Source organism: Acipenser ruthenus, chromosome 11, assembly GCF_902713425.1.
Source record: "Acipenser ruthenus chromosome 11, fAciRut3.2 maternal haplotype, whole genome shotgun sequence".
Classification (NCBI taxonomy): Eukaryota; Metazoa; Chordata; class Actinopteri; order Acipenseriformes; family Acipenseridae; genus Acipenser; species Acipenser ruthenus.
This window is the reverse complement of record NC_081199.1, coordinates 4,087,052-4,102,962: the sequence shown is the minus strand read 5'-3', so window position 1 is coordinate 4,102,962 and position 15,911 is coordinate 4,087,052. Positions and strand designations below refer to the sequence as shown.

The window sequence follows — 15,911 nt, the reverse complement described above, 5'->3', positions numbered from 1 at the left end:
TTTTAGAAACAAATTAGACAGAAAGTGTAATATAACACGTCCGTAATCGTACTTTGAATGAATTTTGATTAAAGTATTTTCTCAAGAATTTTTTTTTATTAGTATTTGACTTTGTACACCCCCCTCTAAAAATCATTGGTTGTGCCCATGTTTTGGAACAAATAATTTTGTTACGCACGGGTGATTTTAGTAATAATTAAAACGTACAACTTGGCTTTAAAAAAAAAATAGATTTTATGAAATGGGAAATAAATCACACCATCTCATAACTAAATTATCAACCTAAGCATAATATCGAATTTATTTAGTAAGAAAAACATTTTTCATACTAATAAGAACACCCCTTTTTAAGAAAATAGTCCATGCCTGCAACCTGCCACTTCCTTGTTTTAAATAAAAGTTTACTCGGAAAGTTTAGTGCTGCAATTTTTAAAATTTCTTTAACTTCTCGAGGAAGCGGGTTGGGTTATTAAGTATATTTTCTTATTTTGGGTTCGTTTCGTTTCGGGTTATTATTAGTTGATGCCGATCCTGGAAAAAGACTGTTTCAAAGAATGTGTTCCGCAGACGAAGATATCAGGAGCAAGTTTCCACTTCATGCCATGGTCTGGGAAAACGACTACAGAAATTTGGAGAAACAGTTAGGCAAGGTATGTTTGCTTGGATATTAATGTTTGTAGTTGGACTGGTCGTTTAAACCGGAAGGACCAACGCACGACATAGTGAGAAAGTGATTGTATTAAGGTACTTTCAGCCTTGCATGCTCTTGAACCAGCGTGGCCAATCACATTCTGAATTTAGGGTTACTGGCTGTAATGTCATGAGAGACCTGAGTATCAAATCAATAATTGATTTCCTATTATGCCTTCGTGCCAGTACGATTTTTACTGGCACTAAGGCAGCTGATTCCGCTGCTGCCAGTAGCTACACAAAACAATATCTTAATATAACCACCCATTTCACTTTCTCTAAACTTAGTCAATAAAATAGAAGTATTTCTCTTTCTTCAGCCTCGATGTTAACCTACTGTCAGCGTTCTTTTTGGGGCTTCCCAAAATCATTACGAAACTTTAAAGGGATATTTGATACTACAATAGTCTTCCAAAGTCCACACTGTGAGTTTTGTCATAATAAACTAAATACGTTGAACAATTCCGTCCTATATGCTTCTTATATATATGCTAATGACGTTTTTTACAGCTCGAGATAATACCATGCGTTTGCACTGATGGCTTATATGCGTATTCTTGCTGTTTTTTATATGTTTGTAAAATAAATGTGTTGTCACGATGGGTGGTAGAAACATAAGTGTTAGCTTTCAGAAACTATTGTTGTAACATACTTTTTCTAGGTCAAAATCCCATTTTAAAATCCAGAGAAATCAATTTAATAATCTATATATGTATGTGCTTAATTCAGTCCGGATCATGTAGAAAATATCGCACAACAGCTATTTTATAATACAGTCGGTTCCAGTACTGTGTGCTACCTCTGGGGTCAGTTCCCAAATATCCCATCATTGATCACAACTGATAGAAATAGAGGCGAAATGCCGTAACACTAGATCACAGATCACATTTCCATTCTTTATTATTTAAAAAGTTAATCCACCCCAACACAATCCAAGTGTTAAAGTGGTTGTTTCCCGATACAGCACAATATAGAGGAGGTTGACCCACGGGGTCGGACGCCCCTGCACCTCGCTGTGTCCTTGGGGCATTTGGAGTCTGTCAGGGTCCTTCTGAGGCACAGCGCTGAGGTAACCAAAGAGAACTCCAAAGGATGGACGGGTGAGTGGAACGCAGATTCAACAGGCTTACTCTTTTAACAATTTGTTTCAGCAACTAGTTGTGCAACTGCTTACACATAGTCACAGCAATGTCTGTACTGGGTGGATGCTGAAACAAGCTGAGCGTCAGTGTCTTGTAAGGGCTGGCCCAGCTGTAGAGTGTTTACACAATAAGACCCAGGAAAGCTGACATTAAGGGCAAATAGCAAACCAACAGCACACCATTGTGGTGTTTGGAAGGACATACTTGTAGTTGAGTTAACTGGTTAATTCAACTCCAAGCATTCAGTTTAAATCAGGCTTCTGCACCCCACCAGTGTTCCTCCCTCTTGCCCATGCCAGCTGCTTGTTTGAGTTTATAAGAAACTGCAAGAGCCTCGTTGTCATTGTGGTTTTGTCATGTTCCCCTTTTACTGATGGATGCAGCAATTGCACTGTATGTGTGTCTGCGCGTCACTGTAATTTCTCATGCATTTCATGAAAGATGTGGGTATTTGCCTGCTAGGAGCTGGACTGGGAGACAAATTGACACTTTTTTTTGATTTCGTGTCTCAACAATACACAGATTAAAGAGCTTTAGGGATGTGAACCATGAAAAAGTTAATGTCACAGAAACAGAAAGCCCTCCTTTGATTTAATTATTAACACACAATAATAAAAGGTTATGCGATAATACTGTACATCCAGTGTTAGACTCTATGACCACATTTAAGTTTTGTCACACTAATTATTTTCAATAATTGCTTCCGCCTGGTAGGGGGGAAAAACATCAGGGGACAGAAAGTGGGGACCAGTGTTTTAAATGGTCCCTGTGATTTTCTGTGTTCAGTTTCGCTGTATGCCAGACACAGTGATTATATGCATTCTCTGTGCAGTGCTGCAGGAGGCGGTGAGCACTGGGGACCCAGAGATGGTGCAGCTGGTTCTGCAGAGACGGGACTACCTCAAAGCATCAACCGCCCTTGGAGGGGTGCCAGAACTGCTGTGCAAGATCCGGGAGGTGCCTGCGTCTCTGTCTCTCTGTCTATCTGTCTCTCTGTCTCTCTCAGTGCAGTGGAGCCCCGTTTATTCAAACTACTCAAAGTACCTATAATGGTTTTCCTTATTCTGGCACAAATAAATCACATAAACATTCTCTTTTCTGTAGCACTGTTTTGATTTTTCAAATTCAGTTCATGTACTGCTTTTGATTTCAAAGCTTCTTATTTTTTGCTGCATAAAATCTGAAGGTGCATTGCATGGAATAAATGCATCGCGGTGCTCTGCTGTACAGTACTAACTTAGGAAGGGGTGTGTCTACAAACAAAATCTCCGCATTGCTTTCCATGTTTCCAGGCTTGGTAGAGACTACAGCTGAATGCCCATCCCTTTTTAAAATGAATGAACACTAATAATTATTGATGCCGTACCAGGTGACCTTTTTATTGTGGCTGGGCAGGTTTCTCTGGTTGTCTGCCTGAAGAACATCAGGAATGTTCTTTGATGTTCTTTATTGATTTGTGGGTCTAAGACTGTTAGAAGACGCTAGTTCAAGAAAGACCTCCCCCCCTCCCTCAAAGTCGTCTCTCAACATTTCTGTATGTGTCCCCAACAATAACCAGCATAATGACAAGATTTTTTTTTTGTTCTTAGTCTCCAGATTTCTACATGGAAATGAAGTGGGAGTTCACAAGTTGGAGTAAGTAATTCTTACAAGAGTACAACATTCCTACAATCTTAACAGGTTCCTGCTATTTTAACTGTCCCTCTTCTGGGTCTGCACGATCCCTTAGAAACAGCAGCTCCACAGACTCAATTCCCAGCATTCAGTGGGGAGGTGTAGGTTGGTTCCCATTTTGCCGTTCTTGTAAATACTCTTGGTCCTGGGAAGTATAGGGCAAGCAATCGTCTGTTAGGTTTTTTTCAACGCTGTTGTTTTGCGTTCCTCTCTCCCAGTCCCTCTGGTCTCCCGGGTGTGCCCCAGTGACGTGTGTCGGATCTGGAAGAAGGGCGCTAGCCTGCGGGTGGATGCCACCCTGTTGGCGTTCGAGAACATGAGCTGGATCAGGGGCCGGCGCAGCTACATTTTCAGAGGGGACGGTGGGTACTATCAGGGCAGGAACACGTTTTCTCCTGTCCTACACCTGAAATACACATTTTGATGCTATGCCCCAAATCTGGAGTGTTTGTAAATCTTTGGTCTCCAGTGAATTTGAGTATTTGTTAGCTTATAATGACCCCTCAAGGCACAATGTAAACAGTGCAATAAATGCAAACAGTACAACAGGTCTATATACAGGTTTCTATGTAATCTATCCAAGATCACTTTCCATTTACATTTTTAGTTACCTTTTACTTTTATTTTTTCACAACGCACAGTGCAACTCAGTGGCTAAATGTTGTAAATGCAGCAAATATCTGAAAGGGAAATGCAAAGCTAAAAACTCTCTGTTTTGAATGATTCTCTTTCTCTCCTCCCTCTCAGATAATTGTGCCGAGCTGATGGAGGTGAATCACGACGAGGAAGTCGTGGACACTGAGCGCTTCGATATCTCCCGGGAGATGGAGGTCGTCACGCTGGACTCCATGCAGCCCGCCGAGCAGGAAGTGGCCAAGCGGCTGACCACGCCCATCGTCAACACATACCTGGACACACGGCACATTGCGTTCGAGAGGCAAGGCTCCTCTCTTTAGGAACCGTGCGGGACGAGCCGTCTAGTGGTTACAGCTGAGGGATAGGGACTAAATAGATTTTCTTAATTCTTCTTTTTTATTTTTTTATATAGAAATAAGTCAGGGATCTGGGGCTGGAGGAGTGACAAAACAGAGACTATCAATGGATTCGAAGCCAAGGTAAGCAGCTGATTGTACTGGTTAATATGGGCGGGGTGAGCTTTGCACACTTACTAATCAAAAGAGGTTTTTACAGCTTGGCTCTTTTAATAGTCTTCTAATTGCGACTGGAAAGTGAACTGTACTGCTTCCTATAAAGAGGCCATGCTGAGCAACACAGAAGGACATTTGGGTCCCTAACTTAGCACTTCATTGACAAATCTTCTTCCTCTGCTGTGGAATCTGGCACCTCCTTAAGAGTGGCATCTGCTATCCCACACTGCTGGACAGGCTCCCCTGTCAGTATCTCAGGATGCATGCAAAGGATCGTTCACTCCCTTTTATTTTGTAAGTGTGCCTCTTGTCACAGGTGTTCACCGTGAACAACGTCAATGTGGTGATTCGGACGAGGACAGAGCACCTCACTGAGGAGGAGAAAGCAAGGATCAAAGGTAAGCGCTGGCCATTCACAGCAACGTAGAACCTGCTTGCCTCTCTGTCACTCAGTGATCACAATAAGCAGGCTCCTGCCACCACTTGCAGCAGTAGAAGTTTGAGTGACACATCCAGGTCTGCTGGATTGTAGACAAAGGGGTCTATTTGAATCATCTGCACTGTGGTGGTATTTAAATCATCCGCTATTTAAATCAGTTGAATAGGTTGCATCTTTTTCAAAAGCTCAGGAATACACAAGAGGTATGCAACTTAATTTTAAATGATGCTTTGGTTGCTCTCGCTTCCTGTTCAACATATCATTTTGGGATTTTCGGGGGTTTTATTTTTTTGTAGAATAGCACCAAATACTTTAAAAGGAAAGTGAACGCCAAGTGTACTGTACGCCTCCCCAGCTTTGTTTTTACTAGTTTAACATGGTGTATTTTTCCTTGTTCTGTAGATCAGAGGAACCTTCTGGAGTCTCTGCTGGGCACAGTGGAGCAGCATGTTAGCGCACAAGGGGTAAGGCAAGCAAACAGGACTGCAGGGTCTGCACTGCTGAAGGAAGCAACAGGGAAGACACACTGAAACCCTTTCATGCATGCAATATTGAAAATAGCTCAAACAAATAGTTTTGGACACAGTTTTTTTGGGGGGGGATGGCATCCTCATATGAAGTCATCAGGCATTTGCGTCTTCCATATGTCCCCATATAAAGAAAGACTAGAAACATTTTTTTTTGTATCCGTCCCAGTATGAGGTTGCCATGCAAGAAAGGGTTAAAGACCAAACTCTGAAAGCGAAACAAACAGGTTTTTGGTTAGATTTTAAGTCAGCCATTTTTTATATATGTATAATGCACACCCAGGGTAGAACCCCTTGCTACCTCCCTATCAGAAGCACCATAGAAAATAAAGAATTTGATAGCTAAAGTATGTCATATGCTTTTGTATACAAAAATACATTAAATATTCTGGTTTGTCTTTGTCTGCTTGAAAGGACCTAACCATGGAATTCGCAACAGCAACCAACCCCACAGCTATAACCCCAGAGGAATATTTCAACCCCGACTTCGATCTCCAGGACCGAGACATCGGACGGCCCATCGAGCTTACCATCAGAACTCAAAAGTAAGACGGACGCGTCCAGTTACAGTGGGACAGTAGGAGTCCTTAAATACAGCTGATTACAGCATGCGTTGTGGGGAGAGAGCCGTGCCATTATGCCACCCAAACCCAGTTGTGTTCATAGGATTTTAAACTATCCTAACGTACAGAGTATGTCTCCATTCTAGAAATAAGTGAAGAGAGCAGATGGTGAATCGGTATCTTTTGGAGTGGAGACGCCAGCTTATTAACATTGGACTACAGGGCATGTCCTCTGCATACTTATGGGGCAGAAAAGTCTAGCAACTTTTCTGAAGTGTGTTTCCGTAAATCTTTAGTAATGATAGTGCAGAATGGCTCAGAAATGAGGATGCAAAGTATAGATTAGTGAAAGCTGCAGTGGCCCACAGCACCATGACTCCTTCCTGACTGTTTCTACATTCTGTACATCTGTAGCTTTAGAAAACAGGCTCTGTTTGCTTACCAGTTTGTGTACATTGCCTAATGTAGTTTTATCCGCAGGTACACATTTCTCCCTCTTCAATGAATTGTGGCTGCTCAGTGACCTGTGTGGGGCTCTGTCTCTCTGAAGCACTGTTGTTATTGCAGGTTCAAAGCCACCCTGTGGATGAGCGAGGAGCACCCCCTGTCTCTGGTGGAGCAGGTGACCCCGATCATTGACCTGATGGCTCGGACCAGCTCTCACTTCGCCCGCTTGAAGGACTTCGTAACCCTGAAATTCCCCCCGGGCTTCCCAGTCAAGATTGGTACAGCAGCGTTCCCAATCCGAGATACTTGCACTGGCTGAGGCCATCTCTATAGAGGGTCTGCTTGTTTAGAAAAAACAGCTACTGCAGTGTTCTGTAAAGGCTTGTCTACACAGGTTGCATGTAACATTCCTTCCCATGTACACATTCCAGTACTGCAGTCTGATTGATAGCAGTTTGCTGTGACAGCCGTCTAAAACTAGCTACACATAATGATAATAATAATAATAATAATAATACTGTGCATCATGTTGCTGAAAGTTGAGTTGCAGGCTGGTTTGCATCATGCAGACAGGATTTTCTAAAGCCAGAATCTGTTGTCACTCCCGTGTGTTCCCTCTAGAGATCCCACTCTTCCACGTCCTGAACGCTCGGATCACGTTTGGGAACGTGAACAAGTGCAGCACCGGAGAGCCGTCTGAATCCACTCCTTCCACTCCATCCCCAACCGAAGCCCAGGAAGAGGGAGACTCTGCAGGTAGGGACAGGCTGTGTTGTGAGTCCCTGTGCACAGCTGACACTTCACAAGGCCGGTCCTGTGAATGAAGGTTCAGAGTTCACAAGCTGATATGAAGTGTGGGTTTATCATGAATTGCCGCACTGCAGTTCAGGTTCTCAGAATTGAAATTGCTCTTGTTTTTTGTTTTTTTGTCTCCCAGCTCCGGCTAGCACTGTGTTCCAGGTGTGCCCCACTGTGTTTGAGGTGCCAGCGCGGTACCGCCGACGGGGGGGCAGCAGGGCAGCGCCCGTCCCAAACCACGATGAGGAGCTGCTGCAGTATGCTATCCAGCAGAGTCTGCTGGACTCTAGCAATGCAGCAGCCGGCCAGGTGAGCCTCTGCACTTTCATAGTGAGAAGTGTATCGTACAAATCGATGAAACCACCTTGAGCTATACAGAGGAATGAACTGACATTATATAGCTTAGAGAGCAAGGGAGAATCTAAGGGGGTGGACTTGATTTGAAGTCTTTAAAATCCTAAAAGGACTTGACCAAGTTAACCCCAGCTAATACTTAAGTGCAGCACAGAAACCAGGATCCAAAGGCCCCTTTCAGAAGTGGAGACAGACTTGGGGGCAAAGGGTAGAAGACAGCTTTTTGGTGAGGGTATGGAATGAATTACCTAGCCATGCTGATGCTGAATCATTGGGATCCTTTAAGAGATGACTTGACAAGGTTGTGAGTTCAACCAGCTACTAGGAACTGGATGAGCACTGATGGGCCATGTGACCTCCTCTCGGTTCTACACTTTCTTAAGTGCTTACTGATTTTAACAGGACTGCAATGCAACAGTATATAGAGAATGTATTAAGTGACCATGGGGGACACTGTTTAAACACGCCACCCTTGGTTCCCTAGGAGACCTCCTGGGGTGATACGAATGGGATGCTTTCACAGACGACGTTCAACAGCCAGTATGAAAGGTAGGAACACCATCAAGTCATGCTATTGTTGTCCGGTACAGCAGCAGTAGTAGTGCAGTGGGATTCCATTAATTCTGTCTTGCTTGTTGTTCCAGGACAGTCCAGGAGAGCCGGCTGACGGACCTGCCCGTTGCGGGACGTCCCGCCAGCATGGGGCCAGCACCCAATTCCGTTTCGGAGCTGAAGTACGCCATGGAGCTGTCGGCACGTGCCCAAGAGGAGGAGGAGAGGATGAGGAAGGAGGAAGAGGAGGAGCTGGAGAGAATCTTGCTGCTCTCACTAACTGAGAAATAAAGAGAGAGAGAGAGATAAAGGGAAACAGAGAAATGTTTAAAATCTAGGCGCTGTTACCTCCTGACTTCTCCAACACAGGAGCAGCAGTTTATTCCAGCATCTTTTTGCCCCCTAAAAAACAAACACAACTTGCAGTTAGCTCCTCGGCGGTAATGCTTTTGAACTTTTTTTTTAAAACGTTTTTTTGGAAGAATTTTTTTAGAATCGTAATTTAAAGACCTAAAGAAGTGCATTGAACCGTAATAGAAATGTACAATTTTTTTTATCTCTGTTTCTTAGCCATACACTTTTCTACGCAGTCTCTTGGTATTACTACTGTGGCACTAAACCCTTTCTTTAAAGAGCAGCTTGGAGGAAGTGTAGCTCTCAGGTTAGCATTCTAGGACACCAGAGGCAGTGTAACAGAGGACTGGGAAGCAGTTTGACGGGTTATAGAGGCACTAAGTGATGACTGTAAGGATTCATAATTGTCCCTCTGGCCTTGATTGCCCAGGAACACTTTGTACAATCAGGTACCTCCGGCAGGCTCATTTCCAAACAAAAATCTGTATCTATGTTTGTTTAAATTAATCATTTCAAATCTTGCGATACTAGAAAATAAGTTTCTGCCACTAGACAGCAGTGCAGTGCTCAGGCATGATAAATAAGGAAGAATTATTTTTGACTCAAGTGAGCAATAAGAACTTGTAAAAGTATTATTGTTATTGTTGATAATTAAAAAATATAACAATTCTGATCAGTTTCATTCCCAGTCTTAGAGCTGTTCACCCCCCAGTACCCAATAGTGTTGTTTGCTGGGAGAGGGGGGCTGGAAGGGCTGAAGGGTCCTGGGGCAGCAATATAATCAGGATCAGGACTTTGTAGCGCATCTTTGATATTCTTATTGTGTTGCTGCTGTTTTCTAATTTAAAGTGTGCATCACGTTTTAACGTTGGGCTTTGATGTTGTGGAAATGACACTCTAGACAGACACCTTGTAGGGTGTGTCTGAGTGCGCCGCTCCTGCCCGTTTGTGACGTGAAGACAGTGATGTTCACTCCCTGTGAAGCCAACAGCAGTAATGGTATCCTTGCTTGTTCATGACCTCTTAAACATGTCATTAACACAGGTATATCCTGCACATTGCATAGCCAAACTAACCAAAGTAATTCATGTAACACCAGTCAATATTACAGTGAAACATAAAAGCCCTCTCACAGCGTCAGGCTGGCATGATGAAAACGCATCACATGCAGCTGTTTTACTTCTCATACCACGAAGCCTGCCCAGGGCTCTGTACTGCTTCACAGAATGACAGCAGGGTGGTGCTTGACCATTCTAATTGTTCGGCTGATTAGAACTGATTGATGGAATCATCCTTCAACCAGTCAAAGATGCCATTTTCAGAGGAAAAAACAAACTGGGGAAAGCTGTTAGGCTTGTGTAGGTGGTGCGTGGAGCAGGGGGTGCTGGAATACGGGCTGGTGTTAGTTGATTTTAACCACAGGCATTGTATAGAGTGAAAACGGCATTATGCGGTCTGATTTTAACAGAGGAAGAAGACACCCGCTGTTTACTTGGCAAGTGCACTTTGCATTTCCTGCTTGATCAACCACACAACCCAGTGAAAACAGCATTGAACTGGAAATTAGGGTTCAGGGCCTCCTGAGCCAAAAATCAACCCGGTGTGACACCCCCTCCTTCCACAAGCACACACAGACCTGTTAAAGAAAGGGCAGTCAATTCAATCTGATTTAAGAATTCAGTGCAAACTTCACTGGAAATGGCTCAAAACACGAGAATGTAACAAGTGGTGATGTGTTACTTGTATTAATCTTCTTTCTGGAGGCCAGTACTGGTAGTTGTAGTCTGCAAAACAGCCAGCACGCCTTTTGATGAAAAGAACCGAGTTCTTTGTCATCAGAAGGCAAACACTTTATTCCTTGCATTAAATGTACCACGGGCGCAAATCTGCTTTTTTTTTTTCCAACCCCTTTTATATTTCTCCATTTGTATACGTTTTGGTTTTCAGATGCCAGTTTTACCCTCACAATACCCTTTATTTTCAAAAAGAGAAAAAAGCACTTTATTTTCATTTTTTGTAGACCTAAATTTCTTAACAGTATGTTTCTTAAAAGCGCATTGTTAAAAAAAAAAGCTTATTTTTTTTTCTTCTGATATTGTCTTTAAGAAATTAAATGCATTCTATTTTCATATTGTCTGAATGTGCGATTTATTAAATAATTAAAAAAAAATCTAAAGAAGTTTCTGTTTTCTTATTTACATTACGTTCTTGTTCAAATGAACCAGCAGAGGGCAGTGTTTTCTTACGTCCCTGTTTTATACAGTTTGTGCAAATAGCCTGTCCCTCTCATGCTTATACTTTGTATGGCCCTGGCATTCTTGACTTGTATGGGGGGGTATATAAAAGCTGCATCTCCCTGTTGCATGCCACTCTGTCACAATGGGCTCTATAGGGTTTGCATTCTATTGAGGATTATTAAACCGAGTTCAATGGAAACCATACAGATATATCAATGTGAATGTCCATGCAACCCAGTACTGTGTGGGAGCCTTTAGCCCTAATTCCTGCTGTAATTGAGTTCCCTGTGATTAGCAGTCACTGCTCTCCAGAAACAGATCAGAATTGCAGTAATTGTAAGCTGTGTAGGCGTTTGATACAGTATGATGGTGATGCAGGGAAATCTGAAACTCCCAAATAAACCTTTTCTATGGGAATGTACAGGAGCCTTTTATACTCTCTTTGTTATTCACACAGTTCTACAAACGACATTTTTAACATAAGGCTCAATAAATGCACAGTATACACACATAGGAAACACAGAACAGGCATCGCAGGGAATATCGTATATTATTGTGTTAAATCGGGCGGCCACACCATGTTCATTATCTGGACTTTGACTCTCTGCTAGAGGAATGTCACACCTGAAAGAAACAGAGAGACAACCAATGAACAATGATGCCTGATTGATAATGCTGTATAATGCATATTATAAGCACAGCCTGCATTGTAATTGATAATCTGCTAAACTGATACACCAGTGCGGGCAAGTACAGTGGGTATCTCTATCTGCTATTAAACAAAAAAAAAGCTTGGTAGATTGATCTTTAATTTTATGGGCATTTTAACCAGGGTTGATCAGATCAACTGGGGGTGTCTGTCTAAACAGTCAGCTAGCACATGACTAGGTTAGCTACTGAGCTTGGTTAAAAAATGAGGCATGCTAATAAATATATCAGCATGCTCATAGATACAGCTTTACGGTATTTTCCTTTTAAAAAGAAGAAAAGGAAGAATTTTCTACTATCGGTATAGAAATAATTTGACATTTCCATATTAAAGGCAATCTCATTCGCACAGGATTTTTTATTTATTTGTATGTATTTGTTGTACCTTTAATTTGACATCTGCAGCCCCGCATACAGACAGACAGGCTCCAATCCCCAGGGACATTTGAATGACATTTGTTAGCGTGTTTGAAGCCTAAAGCTCTGCGTGGAAATGCTTGAAGTGCGTTTGTCGCAGAACGGTAGCCTTCTCAAAACTATTTCTTTTTACTTTAAACAGTCTTTGAGGTGTGAATACTTCGGTCTTTCCGTTACAAACTTTTTTTTAAATTATCGCAGCACTAAAAACATGCTTTGTGTTGTTAAACCACATCAGGCAAACTGAACAAGCTAGCACTGAGGAGGCTGCCTTATGAACTTTTACAATAATCCTTTATGCAGGTAATGCTTTATTTATTCATGTCCTTGCTTTTATTAAACACTGAACAAGTCATCCCATATACTCTGTGTGTGTGTAAAAAAAATGATTGTGGAGTAGTGGTTAGGGCTCTGGACTCTTGACTGGAGGGTTGTGGGTTCAATCCCAGGTTGGGGACACTGCTGCTGTACCCTTGAGCAAGGTACTTTACCTAGATTGCTCCAGTAAAAACCCAACTGTATAAATGGGTAACTGCATGTAAAAATAATGTGATATCTTGTAACAATTGTAAGTCGCCCTGGATAAGGGCGTCAGCTAAGAAATAAATTATTTATTTATTTATTTAGAAATACTAAGTGTTTGAACGTATGGTCTTAATGACATATTTCCACTAATGCACCCTAAAACTAGTCTATAAAAATACAATCTCATCTTGTGCCACTATTAAACCAGGGCTGCCGCCACTTCTGTCTGCAGTGTACAATCCAATCTGCTAAAGACACCTGTATGTAAGATGTGTTTTTTTGTATAGCTGCTATTTATAAATGAATTCATCAAACCTCCAATATATCCCAGACAGGACGGCAGCAGGATTCCATAGCTTCTAGTTTGCATCATTCAATTTGGCTATTTCTTTTTACTAAAAACACTTCATTGGGATATTTTTACTCCAATTAGTAAATTACCTGAATTAGAGCCCAAAGGCTGGGAGAGAGCGGTAAAGGAGTGGATTGTTTTGGGAAGCCTTGAGTGCTGGAACAAAAAGCAGCAAGCTTGTTTCTATAGCTTAAACTCTGTATTCACTTCAACCAAGACATTCACCAAGCCTCTTCTAAACACGGGAAACAATCTGAATACACGTTTGGAAAAGTACTTCAGATTGTTCAATTGACAGCTAACGGAGAGTGTGCCAGCCAAGCACTCTGTTTCCATGACTCTGGATTAAGGGCCTGTCTTTTTCATTTTCTTTCCTTATATTATTAGTGAATTTAGTGCCGGTGAAAGGTGACTAATTGACAGAGCTGATGAGTGATCTATAGGCTACTATCTTTCGCAGAGCAGACACGACACAGCCTGCCACAAAGCCTAGCTTCCTCTAGTCACATACACATACATGTAGAAACTGCCCAGCTACACACTAGAACACATACAAACACCTGGGACATGTGATGATCTGGACATGCTCCAGTAGACAGATACCTCTCCTTGGAAGACACATCGGTTCCTTTAAGAATCCGCTCCTTCCTGTTTTATTAAAAACCAATTGGCTCATTTATTGGCAGAAGTGGTTGCTAATGGGTGGCTGGTTTCTAAACAATGGCCTTGGTTTTTTTATTTATTTTTTTTGGATTGCCTTTTAAAGGCCTGAGTTTTCTTATGGCTTCCAGCATTCCTGAGACCTGAAAACAAGTTTCAATCAAACTGTTCTACCTCAGAGCTTCTTCATTAAAACTATATGTCGGATCACAAGAAAATTGAATGAAAACGAACTCTACAGGAGATAGATGAGCTCCATCCTGTTTAGAAATCTAACTAGTTCACAACACAGCTAACAGTCACTTTCGGAGCGGGTCGGAGCAGCTGTTCAGTATGTCAGAAATAAAAAAAAGAAGCCAGAACCGCGATTCAAACTGAAGCTTTTACTTTGTATTTATTACAGTACAGCTCATAATAGAAAGAAAAAAACGTAATGTTAAAATAAATAATGGGAATTTATAAGCATTTGGGAATGCGAGATGGTTAATATATTTGTCACAATTAAAAAAATAAAAGGTTAAAAAAGTTTTACAAAATAAACCTAGGAAAAAAAAAAAATCAATTAAAATTTAAGAAAGTGCAGTTCAAATGATACAAAACCAAACAGCAGCATTTACAGTATTCCGGTAAAGATGGGCTCAAGATTTATAGCGAGCCTTTACCCAACAGTACCTACTAATAAATAATGACATTGCAATACTCTCTTGTCCAGGACTTTCCAAAAACAGCATCTTCATAAGGACAGTAATGCCCATATCAACTAGTGCATATGGCAACATAAAAATAATTTTAAAAAAAAATACAAATTATGTGGAGTTTAGTGTCAATAGAAATGCTACCAAGCAGGGTCTAGTTTTATGAGAAGGATAAAACATAAAAAAACACACATGGTCCATGAGGATCCTGATCAAGCAGGCTTTCTTCAAACCAGGTACTCAACCAGTAGTCTCTGCCGAGCAACCATACTGATCTAAGCCCCAAGCCACAAAATCACTTTACCGTTTCAAACATCTGCCAATAGGTGTTGCGTGAGCATGCTGCCTTTTGCTTGATGTGGGAAACTTTCAAGACAAACTGTGCCTGCAACAGTGAGTTTATACAACAAAACATTCTGGCATCAGCCCTTTATGACTCGCGATGGTCCTACAATCTTTTTTCCCCATTTTGGTGCCATCATCTGACGAGTTTCAAGATCAGCAGCTAGCTAAGGTTCGCTGTAGGCCCTGGTCACTATTATCTATTGTTAAGATAGATATTGCTCTTGTCCACAGCTGTAGTTGAGCCAGGAACCATCAATGGAGGGTTCAGACTGACTCCACGGCGGTGCTGTGTTTGTGATCCATGCATTACCTTCTTCTCTCTTTCTTAATGTCTGTCTGGAAGCTTTAGCTACAGAATAACTGGAGCAGTTCCACACTGCTGCACTAACCAGTGTGATTTGGTTCGGCACACTTTGACATATCCCTGCAGCATGCAGTAGCAGCAGCTGCTCAGCGCAGGTCAGTGCAGCGGTGAAATCAGTTCATCTAAGGGATATTTCCCCAGCTTATTTCTCTTGGCTGCAGCCCAGTGGAATGTATCCATGTGTGCTCTCAATAAAAGACATGATTAAGACATCAATTAGAAAATCCACTAGGGCATATCTGACATATTGTTTGACTTTTCAAACTCCTAAAAGCCCCCCCACCTCCCCCCCCAAAAAAAAGAATATAAATAATGATCCCTATGAACTTTTTACCGAGTTAAAGATGTACCGATTTCATAAACTGTTCCTGACGGATCATGATTTAATACTGGGTGTTCACTTCACTGGTTCCACTGCAGTTAAACAGTAGCTCTGCACAATGCAGGGAGTTAATTACGCTGAAAGAATAACTGCTGACACAAACAAACTTTTTAGCTGCGGTTTCAATTACCTCAGCAATTAAGCTGGACAGAGATAGTGGACGATTACTGTACATCTGTCACAAAATACCATAACACAAATGAAATAAATAAACTCTATGAAGATACATTTGGAGTCTATCTTGATAAGGAATACTTTACAAAAGGTTCCCTTATTACTTGAAATCTTGTGAGTTTTGGCATTCCAGTTTGTCTCATGAACGGCAAAATAAATTACAAAAAACAAAGGCATCTAACAGTTATACCATTCGGACACCATTAGGTGCTGTTAACATCCAAACCCAAATTTAGCAGTGCCTTTTGGAAGTCCAGTGACATCACACAGACAAATCTCATATGTTTAACACACAGTGGGCAGGCTCTGCAGTTAGTGAGGTGTGTGAGTTTGCGGGGCTGGTGTGACCTGGCCCGGAATGGAA

At 41.8% G+C, this 15,911-nt stretch overlaps 1 protein-coding gene across 1 annotated transcript; it reads left to right on the top strand.

Annotated features, from left to right (window-relative positions):
• The first annotated feature begins 6 nt into the window (after positions 1 to 6).
• Positions 7 to 8,626, top strand: LOC117426792 (ankyrin repeat domain-containing protein 13A-like). The gene is made up of 15 exons (XM_059032956.1): positions 7 to 650; positions 1,655 to 1,790; positions 2,665 to 2,789; positions 3,422 to 3,467; positions 3,725 to 3,868; positions 4,254 to 4,443; positions 4,555 to 4,621; positions 4,971 to 5,052; positions 5,496 to 5,557; positions 6,035 to 6,165; positions 6,751 to 6,908; positions 7,252 to 7,386; positions 7,568 to 7,737; positions 8,267 to 8,331; positions 8,427 to 8,626. The coding sequence occupies exons 1-15, from the start codon at positions 555 to 557 to the stop codon at positions 8,623 to 8,625; spliced, it is 1,806 nt and encodes a 601-aa protein (XP_058888939.1). The 5' UTR covers positions 7 to 554; the 3' UTR covers position 8,626.
• Positions 8,627 to 15,911: the final 7,285 nt, after the last annotated feature.

Excerpts from the sequence above, each read along its gene's own strand:
- LOC117426792 (XM_059032956.1), top strand. The coding sequence starts at position 555 with ATGTGTTCCGCAGACGAAGATATCAGGAGCAAGTTTCCACTTCATGCC. Across the intron at positions 2,790-3,421 it reads TGCTGTGCAAGATCCGGGAG|TCTCCAGATTTCTACATGGA; the intron begins GTGCCTGCGTCT and ends TTTTGTTCTTAG. Across the intron at positions 8,332-8,426 it reads TTCAACAGCCAGTATGAAAG|GACAGTCCAGGAGAGCCGGC; the intron begins GTAGGAACACCA and ends TTGTTGTTCCAG.